The sequence below is a fragment of the Henckelia pumila genome, chromosome 2, assembly GCF_033568475.1.
Source record: "Henckelia pumila isolate YLH828 chromosome 2, ASM3356847v2, whole genome shotgun sequence".
Taxonomy (NCBI): Eukaryota; Viridiplantae; Streptophyta; class Magnoliopsida; order Lamiales; family Gesneriaceae; genus Henckelia; species Henckelia pumila.
In genome coordinates, this window is record NC_133121.1 from 123,338,780 (window position 1) to 123,356,722 (window position 17,943).

General features: G+C 34.9%; 2 protein-coding genes across 6 annotated transcripts; one reads left to right on the plus strand and one right to left on the minus strand.

The window, feature by feature from the left end:
* The first annotated feature begins 569 nt into the window (after window positions 1-569).
* On the plus strand, window positions 570-8,262 carry LOC140879693 (filament-like plant protein 4). Of its 4 annotated transcripts, none has more exons than XM_073283533.1 (6): window positions 570-797; window positions 2,646-2,777; window positions 3,555-3,801; window positions 3,884-6,311; window positions 7,059-7,104; window positions 7,572-8,262. In XM_073283533.1, the coding sequence occupies exons 2-6, from the start codon at window positions 2,652-2,654 to the stop codon at window positions 8,031-8,033; spliced, it is 3,309 nt and encodes a 1,102-aa protein (XP_073139634.1). In that variant the 5' UTR covers window positions 570-797; window positions 2,646-2,651; the 3' UTR covers window positions 8,034-8,262. The 4 variants fall into 4 exon arrangements, with proteins under 4 accessions (XP_073139634.1, XP_073139632.1, XP_073139631.1 ...); XM_073283531.1 differs by lacking the exon at window positions 570-797 and adding an exon at window positions 1,050-1,193 and having other exon boundaries at window positions 7,062-7,104; XM_073283530.1 differs by lacking the exon at window positions 570-797 and adding an exon at window positions 1,051-1,193.
* A 4,028-nt stretch (window positions 8,263-12,290) lies between these two features.
* Window positions 12,291-16,549, minus strand: LOC140881478 (endoglucanase 10-like). Of its 2 annotated transcripts, XM_073286823.1 has the most exons (7): window positions 16,109-16,549; window positions 15,413-15,696; window positions 14,467-14,904; window positions 13,744-13,885; window positions 13,399-13,565; window positions 12,528-12,904; window positions 12,444-12,472 (listed from the first exon to the last, which is right to left on the minus strand). In XM_073286823.1, the coding sequence occupies exons 1-6, from the start codon at window positions 16,323-16,325 to the stop codon at window positions 12,572-12,574; spliced, it is 1,581 nt and encodes a 526-aa protein (XP_073142924.1). In that variant the 5' UTR covers window positions 16,326-16,549; the 3' UTR covers window positions 12,444-12,472; window positions 12,528-12,571. The 2 variants fall into 2 exon arrangements, with proteins under 2 accessions (XP_073142923.1, XP_073142924.1); XM_073286822.1 differs by having other exon boundaries at window positions 12,291-12,904.
* Between the last annotated feature and the right edge of the window lie 1,394 nt (window positions 16,550-17,943).

A 17,943-nucleotide genomic window follows, 5' to 3' on the forward strand; every position in this document is an offset into this window, starting at 1 on the left:
TGACGGTGGTCCAAACAACCACCACCAATATCGAAGAAATACAGCGCACATCACCTTTTTATTCTTTTTATTTTCCATTCTCCCAAGGGCTTTTTGGTACTTTCACTCCCACCACGATCGATTTTGAATTTAAAATGAGTTTAGAAAGGAGTATTTAATTATTTATGGACTTCAAAAAAAAAAAGAAAAGAAAGGAGTATTTATGTATGTCACTTGTCAGAACTTTTATATATATTTTCCTTTGTTTTAATTAAAGTAAAAACACATTTTAAAATATTACTTTATTGTATATTTATTAACGAAAATTATCTGACAATTAATTAAATGAAGAAAGTCAAGTCGTATTTTATGTCCCAGAATCCATTTTAATATTATTTGCAGGAGAAAAATAACAAATGTCTTTGGAATATCACACATCTACTCATACTCATACATAGAAATGTCTAATTAAAATTTATTCCATTATATGACCAAATATTTATTTTAATATATTTTGAATTAATGTTTGAAATTATAATTTTAATATTGCAAGCTCATTTAAAAAGTCGATCGCATTGGAGCCTTTCAACTTCTTTGCCTTTTTAAGCGACAGCTAACACTGTTCAGTGTTCCAAACTTCCACCACCACCACCACCACCTCCTCCTCCTCCTCCCCACCACCGCTCCGCCACCGTGACCGCCACCTTCCCCGTAAACTATATTTCTGAAGCACACTCATCACACGGCGAACGAGATACATTCCTGAACAAAGATCCTAACTTTTTTCATAAATAAATCACCATTCGACTGCATTGCTGGTAAGTGTGATGTATGCGAGCAGAGTAGATTGATCTTCGGTAGATTCGATGTCCCTTTTCTCTTCTCTTCTGTTATTGCATTGCGTCGGGTGTGATCGAAATCTTTAACCGACCATCTGTTTTTGTTGTGTGTGTGTGTGTGGTCTTTAATTTTTCAATTCGCTTTGTTTTCTGTGTTTTCGAAAGCCGTACTTTTGTTCATTTGAAATCTATTTGGCTTTCTTGCTTCACAAACTTTAGAGAATTTCTCCTTTTTTTTTTTGCCGGATTCTCTGTCGGTGTCCCTTTTTCGCTCTGTCACTGGAACTTTACTTCTGGGTGTGTTGCATGAGCATCTCTGCTTTTTTCCTTGCTGCTTTATACGCCTCGGAGCTGCGGTATTGTTTCAGAGGACTTGTGAGTTCCTGTTGATTTGTCGTAGAATGATGTGGTCTCCTTCGATAACCATCGACGAGTCTTATCTCGAGTGCTCGAATATTTGGTGTAAATTTCAGTTTATTTCATCCTCTTGTTGTTTTCGGACCTTAATTGTTCCATCAGAGACTCGAAATGGATTCCGAATTTTTTTGAAGGGATCCAAGAATTTCACTCAAAATTTGATTTTTTTTTCCATTTCCAGGAACGCTACTGCTTCGCGCACATTGTTTTAGGGGTGCTCATTTTTTTATTTGTTCATCTTCATTTTCTTTTAGTTCTTTGTATGGAATTTATAATCATTACATATGATCGAGGTTTTGATCACAAAAGATTTAAGCCTTACTTCTCATGTTGTCATCAAAGCATGTTAAAGATACATATACGATGTCTGAATTTATTGTTCAATTTCATTTATAGGATATATTGATATTTTTATGGTTTGCTTGCTTGATGAGGAATGCAATACGAGAATGAATTTTGGTATTTAGAGAGGGAGACTTTCTGGTGCATATTTCCCATTCATATTTGATAAATTATGGAAATGTCTTACTCAAGGTGTATTTTGATGGTTGGCCTTTCATTTTCTTGATCCTCATGGGCATAATTTAAATTACGCAAGTTGATCGCATGCTTTAAAAAATTTTGAACATCTGAATGGAACTTGTATTTGTTTATCCGACCCCCACAATTATTTGCTCTGAATATGATAATAATGAGCTGGAATTTTTAATGACTCGAGTACTGGATTGTCAATTGTTGCGATCCATTGTATTATAAAGTTATTTCGAATCTTTTCTCCATTGATTTGGATGTTTGAAGAGCCGAAAATTTGTTAAAGCCATTTACATCGTGCACCTAATCCTTACTTGTCCTAACTGGAATGTACTGCATTGTCTTGTGAACTTAGGCGCTTACTGATTTTCCTTCTAATATAGTTGTTGTTCTCGGAAGTTCTGTTATGTATAATGCCCACTGTTTCTTGCTGGCGATTAGGTGTATGTTGAATAATTTGCATTTTCTACCCCTGTTACTTGTTAGTCAACTACATATGTTAATAATCAAGTCTATGAAAATGTCCCAATTTTAATTTTCCTGTGGCTTATTGAGTAAATGGCTCTGTTAACGGATATATTGACTTGGAAAAGTGAAACATTTGCACAAACTGTATTTTTCATGGCCATTGTATTGTCAAGAAGACATGCTAGAATAAATTATGATCGCACCGAGTTCCTTGGAAATATTTTCATGCTTCGATTTTCAAATTATGTTGTTCCTAAATTTGCTGATTGACTTTCTAGATATGGACTCTGACAGCGTGTGTCTGTGATGTTACATCTAATGCATGGCATATCAGGCCTTTTGCTGTAAACAGAGAATGTTCACTTTCTAATCAGCTTTTTAGCTTACAAATTTATGGTCCTGTGTCGACAGCTTGCAATGGATAAAAGGAATTGGCCGTGGAAGAAAAAGACATCTGATAAGCAGGGTATTGAGAAAGTAACTGCTACTGCATTAGACACTACTAATGCTGCTTCAGAGGCCAGTGAAACTCAAGTTGACAAGGTTTGACGTGATATGGGGTCTATGCATTGGACACGTTTAGCTTCCTTTTTCATTTTCTTTTAACATTTGTCTACATTTTTCCACCCAGCTCGTTGGCCACTGGATCACTTAACATTTCCTAATGAATTTTTCTCTCTGTCATCGAGAATGAGTATTGGCTGCTTTCCTTTGGATAAACCAACAATTTTACGAATCATTGTTCGTTATCCATCTTAGTTATTCTGGTGCCTCAAAATTTGCAATGTTCACTTCTTTTATCAGTAAGACCAAAGTGTCTAAACCTCTTTTACTTCTTTGCTCACTGCATTTCAACTAGCACTCGTAGCCCGTGGTTTCTTTTAGAGCGTGTATTGTTCATGGAGATGGCCAAGTCATCTTTTACTCGCTTGGATGAAGTGACGACTAAATTTATGAGCTATTGAGTTGGTTGGATGTCTAAATCTGACTTTGTAGCTGTGAACTGTGTTTTCCTATTATATATATACCATTATCTCAAATTATTCATTTTCCCACCACAAATTATGATAATTCTGGAGATTTCTCTTCTTGCCATAGTTTCTCTCTCTCTCTCTCTCTCTCTCTCTCTCTCTCTCTCTCTCTCTCTCTCTCTCTCTGTGTTTTTTTTTCCTTTTTTTTCCCATTTTCATGTTTACACTCAAGAATCTTCGGTTCTAAAATTGTCATAATTTTCTTTTGCCTTCCAGCCTTCACCTTGAGGCTGATTTGTTGTTTACCCTGCCTTATTATGTTTATGATCTTGTTTCATATTTTTTACAGTCCAAGCAGGAAAACAAGAAACCGAAATATGTCCAATTATCAATGGAATCATATACACATTTAACTGGATTGGAGAATCAAGTGAAGTCCTATGAGGATCAAGTGAAGTCCTATGAAGATCAAGTCAAGACCTTAGAAGATGAAGTAACTGAACTGAATGAAAAGTTAACCGAAGCCCATTCAGAAATTACCAATAAAGAGATCCTGGTGAAGCAACATGCAAAAGTTGCTGAAGAAGCTGTTTCAGGTTTTAATTTATAATTTGTTCATATCATTTATTCATGAACATAGAATGTGGTTAAACCTAAGTTTGAAAATTATTTTCACAGGTTGGGAAAAGGCAGAGGCTGAGGCTGCAGCATTAAAAACTCATCTCGAATCTGTCACACTGCTAAAGCTTACTGCCGAAGATCGGGCATCTCATTTAGATGGTGCTCTGAAGGAATGCATGAGGCAAATGCGAAATTTGAAGGAGGAACATGATCAAAAGCTGCATGAAGTTGTTATTAACAAAACAAAGCTGTTTGATAAGATGAAGCTCGAGTTTGAAACAAAATTATCCAATTTAGACCAAGAAATACTCAGGTCTGCTGCTGAAAATGCTGCACTTTCTAGATCTTTGCAAGAACGCGCAAACATGCTGATCAAGGTGAACGGGGAGAAATCACAAGCCGAGGCTGAGATACAACATTTGAAGAGCAAAATTGAGGCCTGTGAAAAAGAAGTGAATTCGCATAAGTATGAGCTTCATATTGCTAGGAAAGAGGTGGAAATTCGCAACGAGGAAAAGAATATGAGTGTGCGAGCTGCTGAAGTAGCAAACAAGCAGCATCTCGAGGGAGTTAAGAAAATTGCCAAGCTTGAAGCAGAGTGCCAACGATTACGTGGTCTTGTTCGGAAGAGATTGCCCGGTCCAGCTGCATTGGCGCAAATGAAACTTGAAGTTGAAAACTTGGGCCGGGATTTTGGAGATTCTCGCCTGAAGAGGTATCCTGCAAGACCTCCTTCTCCACTCTTGTCCCAAATGCCTGAATTTGGACTTGGCAACACACAAAGGTACCAGAAAGACAATGAGTTGCTAACAGAACGCTTATTAGCAATGGAGGAAGAGATGAAAATGTTGACAGAAGCACTGGCAAAGCGCAACAGTGAATTGCAAGCTTCTAGGAGTTTATTTGCTCAGACCGCTAGTAAACTTCAGAGTTTAGAAGCAAAGCTGCAAGTTGATGGTGAACAGAGAAGTTCTACAAGATCAGATGCTCTGGTTCCAATAGAAGGTTTCTGTAGCTTAAGCATTGGTAATCCCCCAAGTTTTACCTCCATTTCAGAAGATGGAAATGATGATGGCATAAGCTGCGCTGGTTCATGGGCTACTGGAGTTATGCCTGAGCTCTGTAATTTGAAGAAGTCTGAAAATACGAATCCGTTGGATCTTATGGATGATTTTCTAGAGATGGAGAAATTAGCATATCTATCAAATGGAACAGCTTCAAGTATGGGTATATCAGGTGATATAGGCAATGGGAGATCTGCAATTGTTAAGCATGAAGAATCACTTGAATTCACCATGAGGACTGAACCCCTGGAGTCTGAGGAGGGTTGTGGTTCGGAAGCTGGAGTGTCTTCTAAAGATGATGTAACTGTTGCAAATCCACAGCTGAGGGCAGATACACTTATCATCAAGAAGCTCCAATCAAAAGTATCTTCGATTCTTGACTCAATGTCTGCAGAAAAAGACATGGACGTAGTTATGGTGGACATTAGACGCGCCATGCAGGATATGCATGATTCTTTACAACATATGTTGATGAATTCCACCGTTCAGATTGATCAATCTGACTCAATGAGTGATATCTATTCTCATGCTGAGGATGCGAAGATAACAGCAACCAAGGCTATTCCTATGTCTGGATATGTTAACATGTCTATGGAAACCACACAAATCATTAACCAAGAACTGGAAATTGCCATTTCTCAGATTCATGACTTTTTCATGATTCTCGGCAGAGAGGCCAAGGCAATCCCGGGAACAATTTCTATTGATGGAGATGTCCTGAATAAAAAACTTGACTCGTTCTCTGCCAAATACAGTGAATCTATAAAAAATGGGATTAATCTGAATGATTTTGTTCTTGACATCTCTTATGTATTAAGCAAAGCAAGTGATCTGCAATTCAATGTCATGGGATTTAAAAGTTCTGAAATGGAAACTGGCTCATTTGATTGTATAGACAAGATTGCACTTCCTGAGAACAAAAATTCGGTTGATTTATCAGGAGACATGTATCCGAACGTCTGTGCCCACTTTTCTGATTCCGCATCTGATCCTGATGTCCCCCATGATGCGAATCTTGTTCCGATCTCTGAATCAACAAATTCGTCATGGAAATGCTCATTGGAGGAGTTTGAACAGTTGAAATTGGACAAGGAGAATATTGCAGTTGATCTGGCTAGATGTACAGAAAACTTCGAAACGAACAAGTCTCAGTTGCTAGAAACGCAGCAGCATCTTTCTGATGTTCACTCACAACTAACAATAACTCAAAAGGCCAACAGCTTGCTCGAGACACAGCTCAAATGCATGGCAGAGTCGTACAAATCACTTGAAACTCGGGCAGAGGGATTAGAGATTAAGGTAAATAACCTTCAGGGGGCTATAGAAAGTTTAGAAAATGAGCTACAAGAGGAGAGAAAAAGTCATCACGATGCACTTACAAGATGCACTGATCTTCAAAAGCAGCTGCAAAGTTTGCAAAGGTACCATTATATTTTCTGTTATAGCAATTCTGCATTGATTTGGCTTCGGAACTGATTGAAGCAGATGGTTGTGTCCTCAATTTAAAGGGCTCGATTAATTGTGTTAAAATAAATTTATTTTACCCGTCCTGTTGAGTGAAAAGATCATTTTAAGCAGTCAATATACTCCTCTGAATCTTTTAAAAGCTATCACTTACATATAAAAATTGTCTTTTTTGTCTATTAACTCTAGAGAATATGCCTGCAACTTCCAGTGCAAGCCTCTCTATTTTCCTTTAGTTAACCTTCATTTATATATGTAATAAATCTATATATTATAGACCCATTGCTTTTTGATTGTTTAGTTCCATGATTCTTATTGTTGTCCAATTCTATATTGATTCCTTTGTGTTTTCATAAAGCACAATCTACTTAAGTTTCAATAAAAGAGAAATAGTAAATAAAGAAGTAAAAAACAGAGAAGAAAGAAACAAGAAAATTTTCCCAATCCTAATTTTGACTTTCATGTTTAGTTTAGTGATAACATGCTCTGGCCCCCATTAACTTTCTCATTGAAGCTTGTGAAGCGATTTCTGAAATCTATACATGATCTTTCTGAATCATCTGATACAACTTTAATGATACAAATCATTGTACTGATGTATTTTCTAATATTGGCTGGTCGATTTCGCTATTTAGTCCGAGTTAAATTTGTGATGATTTTTATCTACATCCTTGACCGTGTTTACCTTGATATTTCCTTGCCAGTAGTGATTGCGGTGCAGCAGCTGGTCTTGACGACAATGTTAGCCAGGTGAGTGTGCAAAACCATCTTGCTTGCTACATATCCGAGTGGACAATTGGCCATTTATAAATTTCTGAATGCATGTTTTTCAAGTTTTGCTTAAACCAAGTGCTTCTGGTAAGCCTGTTGATCACCATTAACACTCATGACCTCAATTTTTATGGGTTTGAATCCCCGGAAATGAGTTCATATAGAAAATTGCTGTTTCGGTCATGTCATAGTCTCAAAAGATAATATTCAGGAGCCACACAAAAGAATTGGCAGGGGGCATATTTTTTCACACTGCAATCTTTAAGTAAATTATTACAAATTTTCAAATAAACCGTGTGTATATGCATAATTGTTTTATTTTTTCTCTGTTGATGGAATGCCTGGCCTGCTTCTGCTTGTCCTTTCGAGGTCGTTGCAATTTTTAGGTGTGTATCATCCATGGTCAAGCTTTGGCGAAAACTAAATGCACTTTTCTTCCATATCAGGAGAAGGAGTTGGCAGCTGCAGCCGAAAAGCTGGCTGAGTGTCAAGAAACCATATTTCTTCTCGGCAGGCAATTGAAAGCCATGCGTCCCCAACCCGAGTTTCTCAGTTCCCCAAACAACGAAAGGACTCAGAAAGCCGACCACCCCATTGAAAATGAACCAACTGTAAGTGACGCTGGCACGAATATCCAAGATGTGGATCCATCTTTAATGGACACCACCCCTTGTCTCAATTTTCGTGAAGCAGGATCCGAATCCCCCTTGGACATGTTCAACGCTCCGTTTAGTCCAACAGATTCTGAAGTACAAAATCTAGTACCGCAGTCTCCAGTTTCTAAGCATACAAAACACCGTCCCACAGGTTCAGGCTCGTCTTCTGCATCGTCTACTCCCACTCCCGAGAAACAAGCTCGTGGGTTTAGCCGGTTCTTTTCAGCGAAAGGGAAGAATGGCCAGCAGTGACTGACTGTTCGCCAGCTTAATAAACAGTTTATGTTTTCAAGCGTTGTGTAAATACTGATGAACCTTCCAAACTTTTCTTACTCTGTGTACTGTAATTTGGTGTTAGATTTTGAGATTCTCTATATAGTTTGTGGGGATAATTTCCCCAGTTGATGTATTTATTTTAAGTTGAGAGGGACCGTCTGTCACTGCTCTCAATTAATTGTATTTTTTGCCCATAAGAAAAAAATATTTAGTCCAATGAATATCATAGTAATTATTAAAGATAATAAAAACTAAATGAATATTCTAGTTAGTTTAAAAATAAAAATAAAAATAATCGGAATCGTTTATAATTAAGAGAGTGTTTACAATCATTAAAAAAATGATTGTTAGTTTTTGGCTTAAAAAATTCACTTTTGTGTGTTTCTTAAACTCAAATTATGTTTTAATTTATGCTTAATTTAATTGAAATCCAAAAGCTAATCATATGGTGATTATGATTTTTCGAAAGTGATTTTAATAAAAAAGTTGATGTTAAAATCATTCTAATCATTTATTTATCAAACATTGCCCAACTTTATTTTTTAGATTTTCACATTTGTTTCCAAACACTACCAACTTTTGATTTTTCTCTAACTTTTTTTATAATCTATAAATTTAATCACTTCTACAAAACCATAATTTATATTTTTTGGAATGAGTTATATCCCATGTGATATATATAGATATTTGGATCACGTTCAATATCCCACGTTAAATTTCTCCCAATACATTAAATTCTTGGTTAGTTTGAAAATAGAAAATGCATGCATGTGACACATGTTTCGAATGCAAAAAATAGTTGATGCATGTGACACATATTCGAGGACTAGCAAATTTTGCAGCTCACGCATTAGCTGAGTCTGTATATATGTTCCAATGTTAATGTTTTATTCGATCTGGTGTAATGCTTGCTCTGTGCCGTTGTGACTTCTTAAAATTGTATCCAATGATATTGATATTTAATGATATGGTTGTTGTACTAAAAAAAATAAAAAAAAATACCCCATGATCCGAATTAAATTGTTAGCTTACAATTAAGCAGCTTGAACATTAAATATGCTCGTACATGAAATTTAAAGCAAAGAACGTGAATTGTTCAATCATTTACGATGTACATGAAAAGACGTACGTAGTTGAACTAGAAATGGTGTCCGCCGGCCGGGGATTTGAAGCTTTTTATTAGAAACACGTTTTAAATAGTTGTGAAATTTGAAACCCACCCAAATAATAATTAACTTTTTTTAAAAGAAAAAACAGATTTTTCCGAAGCATTCCGAATATTTAGATATTATTTGAGTCGTAATTAGATGTGACTATTGTAGGTAGTGAGATTTTTCTGTACCGAACGGTACTTGATGTACTATATAAATTATGGGGTGAAAAAGGAAAGTAGAATATGAAACTTGAAAGCATGCTAGCTGAAGAAATGTGCGTATAGCTGTCCTGGCTGAAAAACTTAATTTTCAAGAAAAAAATATTAAGAAATTTGGCAATATATACTCTTAATTTGAAGAAGATGACCATTTGCTTGTTATTGTTACTTGTTAGTAAGTTGGTTGAATAATATAATATATAATTGGAACTGATCATGAATTAATTAATTAACCATTTGCTAACTTATAATAGAAACTCTTCATTAATATCACCTAATTAACCAAGGACCATACAATATGACACACGAAACTACGTACCCCAAAACTTATACTAAGAAGACAAAATTTATTGTACTTCCAATGCTCATAAAATTCCACAAAATGTAAATTCATAATCTTTGAGAGCTAGGCCTTGGAACTCTCTTCTTAATTTCTAAAAGTTCACCTCGTGTGGTGTTTGCAAATGTTTAGAAAAAAAGTAGATGGTACGTAGACTTTTTCGTCACAAAATTTTAAGAATTTCGTAAAGAAAAATTCATAAATAATCATATTTTAAAGCATTTGCAAACATTAGCTTGTTATTCTACCTAAGGAATGATATTTGAGCTTCAAAAAGCTCGGCGGCACAAGGAATGGTGAGCCCCATTTGAAGATACTCGAACCCGAACTCTTCCTCGGCGCGCTGCAGAAGGATCTGAAACTGAGGCTTATCCAAGAAAGATATTGGGATTATGTATCTGCTCCTGTTCTCTCCTACGTACACAGCAAAATGCCCCTTGGGCACGTCCGATGGGAACCCTTTCTTTCGCAAACTCGAACACCCCTTGGCGATCTTCTTGATCATCATTGCTTTGTTTGATTTCTTGACGGGCATTTTTTTGATCATGTGTATTTGTTTTCAGAAAAAAAAAATGTCACTCTTTTTTATCAAACAAAAGAAGATCAGTTGGAAACAATGGCTTGTGTGATTTGTGCATGAGTGTGAGTGAGTCCTATGTTCTGTTACACTCTCTATATATATAAGACGATTTTTTATATATATAAAAAATAAAAATAAAAATAAAAATAAAATAGCTCTCTTATATATATGTATCAGTATGTGTGTGCTGACGATTGTCTTTCTGGGAAAGTATAGACCAAGTGGATGAAACTAGACAAAGGGCAAAATGAGGGGACTGAAAATATCTGGAAACTCGTAGTTTTTTTTAAAAAAAAATTATATATATAAACAATGCATATTCCAAAATAAATTTCTTTGAATAGGGCAAAATCATAAATTTTGAATGTGTTTTTTTTATATATAAAAAAATTGAGTCCGAATTTGAATTTATTTTACTCGAATGGTAGGAAGATTTAACGTCATGGTAAAAGTTTTCTCTGGGGAAAAATGGCATGTGCCCATGTCATGTGGCGTAAGATATATTAGTCGTAGAGAATTAAAGCCATTGAAATTGCCTAACATTGTTGGGCTTCATCGAGGCACTAAGCTAGGGTCCCTCCATTTCCGAATTTGACGTTTTTAAGTTTAAATTTATGTGTGTTTGTTGATCGATTCATTAAACTACCTTCATTTTTAATGCAAGTTTTTATAGTATAAATGATGACATGTAGCTTATCTGACATCAAAATCCTTAGTATAAAACAATGTTTCGAATTCGAAATTCAATTGTGACAATTCCCTCCCCAAACTCTAAAAAAAAAAATGCTAAAATACCTTTACATGTTTAGCAACACTTAATTAATGGTACTCTTGTGGTACAAAAACTCACATCAGCTAGCGCCTAGCTATATGTGCAAATACATATTTTATTTTAATATAAAAAAGTAATAATGCTTAAAAAATGGGAATGTCGGTTCCATTGTTATAAAAATAAAAATAATAATGACATATATTCATCAAGCTACAAGTACAAGATGCATGTAGTATAGATCATCTCCAAATCACATGCATCCAAGTGAGATTTTCGTGAGAGTGTGGTTCTATTTGGTTGGGTTACGTTTTGAACTAGTATTTTGTTTGAGGAAAATATGGCAATAAATATATATAATTAATGGAATGTTTTAATTTGAAAAGCATAATATTACATCATGTTATATGCACTATTTCTTTACATATGAGCAAATTCTTGTGCGTTAAAATTACGATTTAATGGATTGAAATTGGACCAGAAAGATTTGAAATTAATGGAAATTAATTCAAACGAATTCGTAGCTACTTTTTTTCTCACCAATATAACATATAAGATTTTCGGAAAATTAGTTTAATTCTTTTTTTTTTTCAAAAAAGAAAAGAAAAAACTTTGTTCTGAAATGAAATCCAACGGCCAAACAAAACCTTAGTGGACCTTAATAGCAAATTAATCCGTATCAAAGGACAATGGATGTGGTCCTTGTTACTCCAAACCATCCAAAGTCATTATCCAATATATATATATATATACATAATTCCAACTAACTACCTAAAAACTATTATTGTGCACACCACCACATGACTTGTACATTATGGAATATTCACATGAGAATCCCAAGTACCTATAAATTTGTACTAAATTATAGCTTTTATCGCGAATAAAAAATGTTTGCAGTCACTAAAAACAATGTGAATCTGTTTCTTATATATGAAAAATACAACATTTATATTTTTCGAAGAAATTATCTTGTATACGTTTACGTGCAAATAAGTAAAACATCTCCCAAAAATATAAAAATTTTATTGATAACTAAAACAAGAATTTCAACTAATCAGATAAGTTTATCAAGGTCGATGATCTTAAAAGAAAATATGGTTTATGAAATCTAAATTTCGAATAAATTCAAAACTTAATACAAACAAATGATCAAACTCTGTTTCCATCAAGAACTAACAAGTCCACAGAGAACAAAATCTTAGATATATATTTTTAACATCAAATATAACTCAAGAAAAATAAAATGTGCACACCATTCTTTTGCAGCAGAATAGAACAAGATCCGTCACAAATATTAATTACAAACGATTGCAGCACCTCTAGTAAACAACTCAGCACGATGCTGCTACTACTACTACTACTACTACTACTCCTCCATTTGTGTTTCATCTCGTAGCTCAAATGATAACGGTGAATGTAGGACGAGACCAATTTGTTTTATCATAATCTTTTCTCAGGTAAAAGATTGTACCACAGATGATGTAGTCACTAAGCTGGAAAGGAGGCCAACGATGACTGCGCTGTTATAAGTGCTTGGCTCAGTTTGCATTGAGTTGTTTCTTGAATCGATGAACGACTCATTAAGGAAAGGACCACCAACAAGTGCTCCCATTGCAATATTGGGATTTGGTCCATCTGATTCGAGCCACTTGAAACCATCTTTGCAACCAGTCGTTGCATCGGCGGGAATGGAGGCACCTCTATGATGGACATATTGTGGATACTTGTCACCATAGCCCACAAGATAACTCGTCTTCATAGGATTGCTACCCAATATATAATCAGCCTAAGAAGAAGGCATAAGATGCACTGTTTAGTACAACACAAAAACTAGAGGTGGAATAATATGTAATTTGATTAAACCAAAAAAATGACCAAACTGAATAAGTTTGGCAATTTGGTTATTTCTGTGTCGTTTGCTTAAAACTTAAAGAAATCGAGTAGGTTGTTTGCCAGATATAATGTTTCAAATTCAAACAAGCTTATAACATTTTTTTAGTATGTTTCGGTCTGATTATTTTGGTTATTTAAATCGAGTTAGTTTACTTTTTGCCAAAATTCAGTCTGGTTAGTCGATTTCAATAATTTTTGGTCAGGTGGTTTCTTTCACGAATAAGTTTGGTTAATAACTGAGCCGATGCTCACCCCTATGGATAACGGGCTGGCACAGTTGATCTGTCAACGGATAACTTGAGCAAATTTAAAGGGCAAGTCTCTCTCTTCAATGAAAGATTAATAGAGAAACATTTGATCCTAGTAGACCATTGACAGAATGTATACCTGTGAGATTGCAAAATTCCGGAGGTCTGAAGGTCTAAAATAATGCCCATCACAAGAAACCGTTGCCGTTTGAGATGTGAGCATGTAATCGCTATAAACGACTGCCAAAAATGCCGATGCCACTGGATGCTGCAAAGCATTCCATGGACTTATCCAAATTAAACCGCCTGCACTTCATCCCATGAACATAAGCACAAGTATTACAGTAGTTGCATTATCTAATTGACAGTAATGTGAAAGAGATATTCAGAGCAATGGAAGCTCATAAGCTATGGGTCAAAATAGGCGAAAATGAAAATCAGTAAAAGAATCCAGGTCAACAAAAAGCATCAGACAGAAAATTACTTTCAGTTCTGCTGGATGTGGCTGTCGGAGATTTTGGCAAAAGACCACACATGACTGCCTCTGCTGATTGCCTATACTTGTGAAGAACGTTGGATGTTGAAACGTCTTTTGAACCAAAGAAGTTAACCCTTGATAGCAGAACCTGTGACAAAAGCACTCAGTTACATTTGCATTTATGAACTATCCCCTTGGCAAAATACAAGCTGTGCTCACATTAATTCTTGAAAAATAGGAAGTTGTAAGTTGCAAACATCTTAGTTTGGAAGCTTATGACATCACAGTTAATAAAGTTTGGACATTTTAATGCAAAGTATGATCTGGGTAACATCTAACAAAAGAATTAACTGTGATTTCCACTGCCTCTGATTTTTGAACACTATAACCCAAGCCTTTGCATGAGCCAAATATAATGGATCGATTTGATTTTGGTATAGAAATTATCTGAAAATTATTATTTTTAAAATGTGAGGTAGGTTTGATTCAGTTTTCTGAAAAAACTTTCAAATGAAAATGTTATCTAATATAAATATTTATGGAGTTGCAGATTGAACATAATAAGATTCATAATTTTTAGAAAGATGTAATTTGAAAGAAATTAAAATAAGAGTATTATGTTTGGTTTTATTTTCGGCAATGGCAAATACAGTATAAAAAATGAACCAAACCTACTCAACACACCCAGTGGTGAAAGAACAGATTTACCAGAACGGGGACTTGGCTTACCTGAGTTCCAGCCAGTTTATTATCCCAGCTAAACCATGTTGGACTTCCCCAATTAGCATAGTCGTCACCATTTTTCCCAGTCACGTATTCGAAATATGATTTGTCACCAGTTGCATGATACAGCCAACTAGCTGCCCACAACAGCTCATCTCCATAACCAGTGGAATTATAGTAAATTTGTGCTTCAGGAATGCTGATGGAATATGACCCTCTATATTTGTCAGCAAATGTAAACAATTGTTCAGCATGCTTCAAAAGCACATTTGAGTACGCCGAATCTGTGGTCTTAAACACCAGAGATGCAGATGCAAGAGCTGCAGCAGTTTCAGCAGCAACCTCAGTTCCTGGGGCAGAAGTATTAACCAGAGAAAATGGTCTTTCCTCTTTCATGTCCTCAGGTCGAACCCAACAACCATGGTCTACTTTAGGACTGCCCACCTGCGAAATTTCAATATTATTCTATGTTCTTGACCAACACTAAGATGGTCAAAAAATATCATACTTAAGAGAGACAGTTTCACACACTTGGAAGTTGGAAAAAATTGGACATCCCATGCTTGAGAAAAATAGATGGGGAAATACCAAATAGTAAGATGGGAATTCCATGTTTATTATCATTCTGATCAAACGATCCTTTTTTTAAACATGTTAATTATTCCAAACACATAAATTGCATTTCATCCTCAAAATACAGTCTCATAGTTTCCTTGGCTAAAGAGAGTATATTGTTTTGCTATTAAACTTACTCCTCAAACCTCCAAAACAAATGAAAACAAGTGATGCTTCTTAGAGAAACACCGGCACCTCCAAATGTAGAACACAAGGAATTGATAAGAAGCTCACTTTCATGAAAGAAATACCTCCAAATCTTCCGGCATGTACATAATTTAGTCTAAATGATCATATAGGAAGGTCAGCTCTCAAAAGGCAAAAAGAATAGACCAACCTGAACGTACAAGACATTATCCGTGGGATGACAATTAATGAGGTAATCCGTAATCCACTGGAGTGAACCTTGAGCAGATTCCAATTGATTCACCACCTTCATTTGGTCACCATATTCAAGGATAGTCCATGATAATACTGTGGCAGTGAAAGCCATTGGAAATCCAAACTTCATATGATCCCCTGCATCAAACATCCCTTTTGAAAGATCCAATTTTGCTTCGCTTCCATCGTTCAAAGCCGAATCTCCCCTCCAAGGAATTTGATTATTCACCAATTTTCCAGCTGCAGCATTAATTGAGGATAGAAAAAACAGATAAATGAGTGTGATCATCTAATTCATCTTCCAAGTAAAAAATTACCAGCATAGACACGTTGAGTCAATCACACAAGTGGTTAAGCTATCTACAGAATTTTACAGTTAAAACAAAAGCCAGCAACTCAGACGGCACTTCATCAATATTTTCTCCATCTTCCAACGTAATTCCAACAAGTCAATAACAAACTCGCAAATTCAGCATGAGCATCAAACTGATCTAGATCGCTAAAAAGTTTTCAAAAAACATGATGATTCACTAAATAAAGATGAGTTCTTAGGTTTCTAATTATAAAACTTTAGAAAAGGAAAAAAGGAACTATACAAACGGATCAAATTCCATATCACAGTGAGATAGATCCAAGAAAGGGTACAATGTACATTTCTGTATGTCAAAAAACTGCATTGCAACTTTGAGAGCATCAGCATATTTCTGAGTAACGGCGCCTGGAGGCCCCGGAACTGGCTCAGCCTCCGGCACCTTCGACTTGTGCAGTTTATGCCTCAAAGTCAAGAAAAGTGCAAATGCTATCGCTGCCAAAACTATTGACACCAGAAACCAACCGCACCACCCTCTTGATCGCCTTTTTTCCTCCATTTACTCCCAGAATGGAAAAAAACTCAAACTTTCGGCTCAAAAAACCAACGTCGTGAATGCCCGGATCTGAACCTGCGGGGACAGTGTGTTTTCGAAGGGCCGAATCGACAATGTGGGTAGAACTTGAAGATGGCGGCAGAAAAGTGAAGAATTTCGGAAGGTTTCTTGGGGAAGTGTGGACTTGCAATGGGATATATTGCGCTGAAAACAGAGCACCGACAAGATTCTTGCTTCTTCTTAGCCCTCCAAATCTTTATTTCTTCACAAAGGTGCGGTCTTGCAGCACGTAAAATGACGATAATACCCATGCCAGTAGTTGGCTTCTTCATTTCACTTCTTGTTGGTTAGGTGCATGGTGTGCCATTTGTTATATTTCTATATTTTTCAGTTTTAAAAAAATCCAATTATTAAATGTCCATTTTCTCAATAAATTAGTTTCCTTACATAAATAATAATAATTATAATAATCTATCTATCTACTACTACTACTAACCTCCATTTTGTCCGATGGTATGGTTTTGGTCTAGCCTGTTTATTTTTTCATTATGATTTCATCATTTTTTTTTTGTCTTTTTATAATTTAAACTATGAAAATTTTTAAAAAAATTGAATACCATATGAACACGTAATACGTACGTCAAAACACTCCACACTAGGGATTAAATAAAATAAGAGATTAAATCTCGATCATCACTCGATCAAATAAATATGTGAAAAAAAACAACAAAAAAAATATGAAAGACATGTTCTACCTTATCAAATAAAATCATATACAAATGAATATTAAAAAGTCAAATCAATAGTTTTAGGTGGATGAAACATCAATGAATTCAGGGACGTAACTAGGATTTTTCTTCAAAGGGGCTAAATTTTAGGTAAAAAAAATTATAGACATTGAATTCTTTTTTTTTTTTAGGGGACATTGAATATTCTAATCTATTATATTATATATATATATATATATGTTTATATAATCTAATTAACTCTTTAAATTTATATATCATTTAGTTTTTCATAAGTTTTTAATTTTATTAAATATCAATATAATAATAATGATATAAAAAATAAAAAGCTCTCCTAAACTTAACAGAGAATATTAGATTATATCATTACACAATTTTTTTTAAAAAAAATAAAGCATTTTCCATTTGAAATGTAATATAGGATGATACTTGTCTAATTTTTTTAATTAATTATCTTTATAATATAATTAATAATTAATATAATATAATTATAATTTCTCAAACTTCATTTGAAAATTTAGTTAGTCCAAATCAAAGTTAAAATACCCCAAAACAGAAAAAATATGTTAGCAAGAACCCAAAACAAAAAATATTATTAGTCTATATCAAACATTGAAAGAGCCCAAAATAAAAAATTTTGAAAGAGCCCAAAAAGGAAAAAAAATACATTATATTGGACCTTAAAAATATACACATAATATACACATATATTAATATATGGGCTAAGGGTGGGGGCTAGAAGCCCCTACTGTTGGTCCGTCCCGGAATGAATTATAATAATTCCTATAAATTTAAAGAAATGCCCAATATAGGTATGTTTGAATAATAAAAGTTATTATTTCTTAAAATACTTCAATGAATTCAAGGGACGTAAC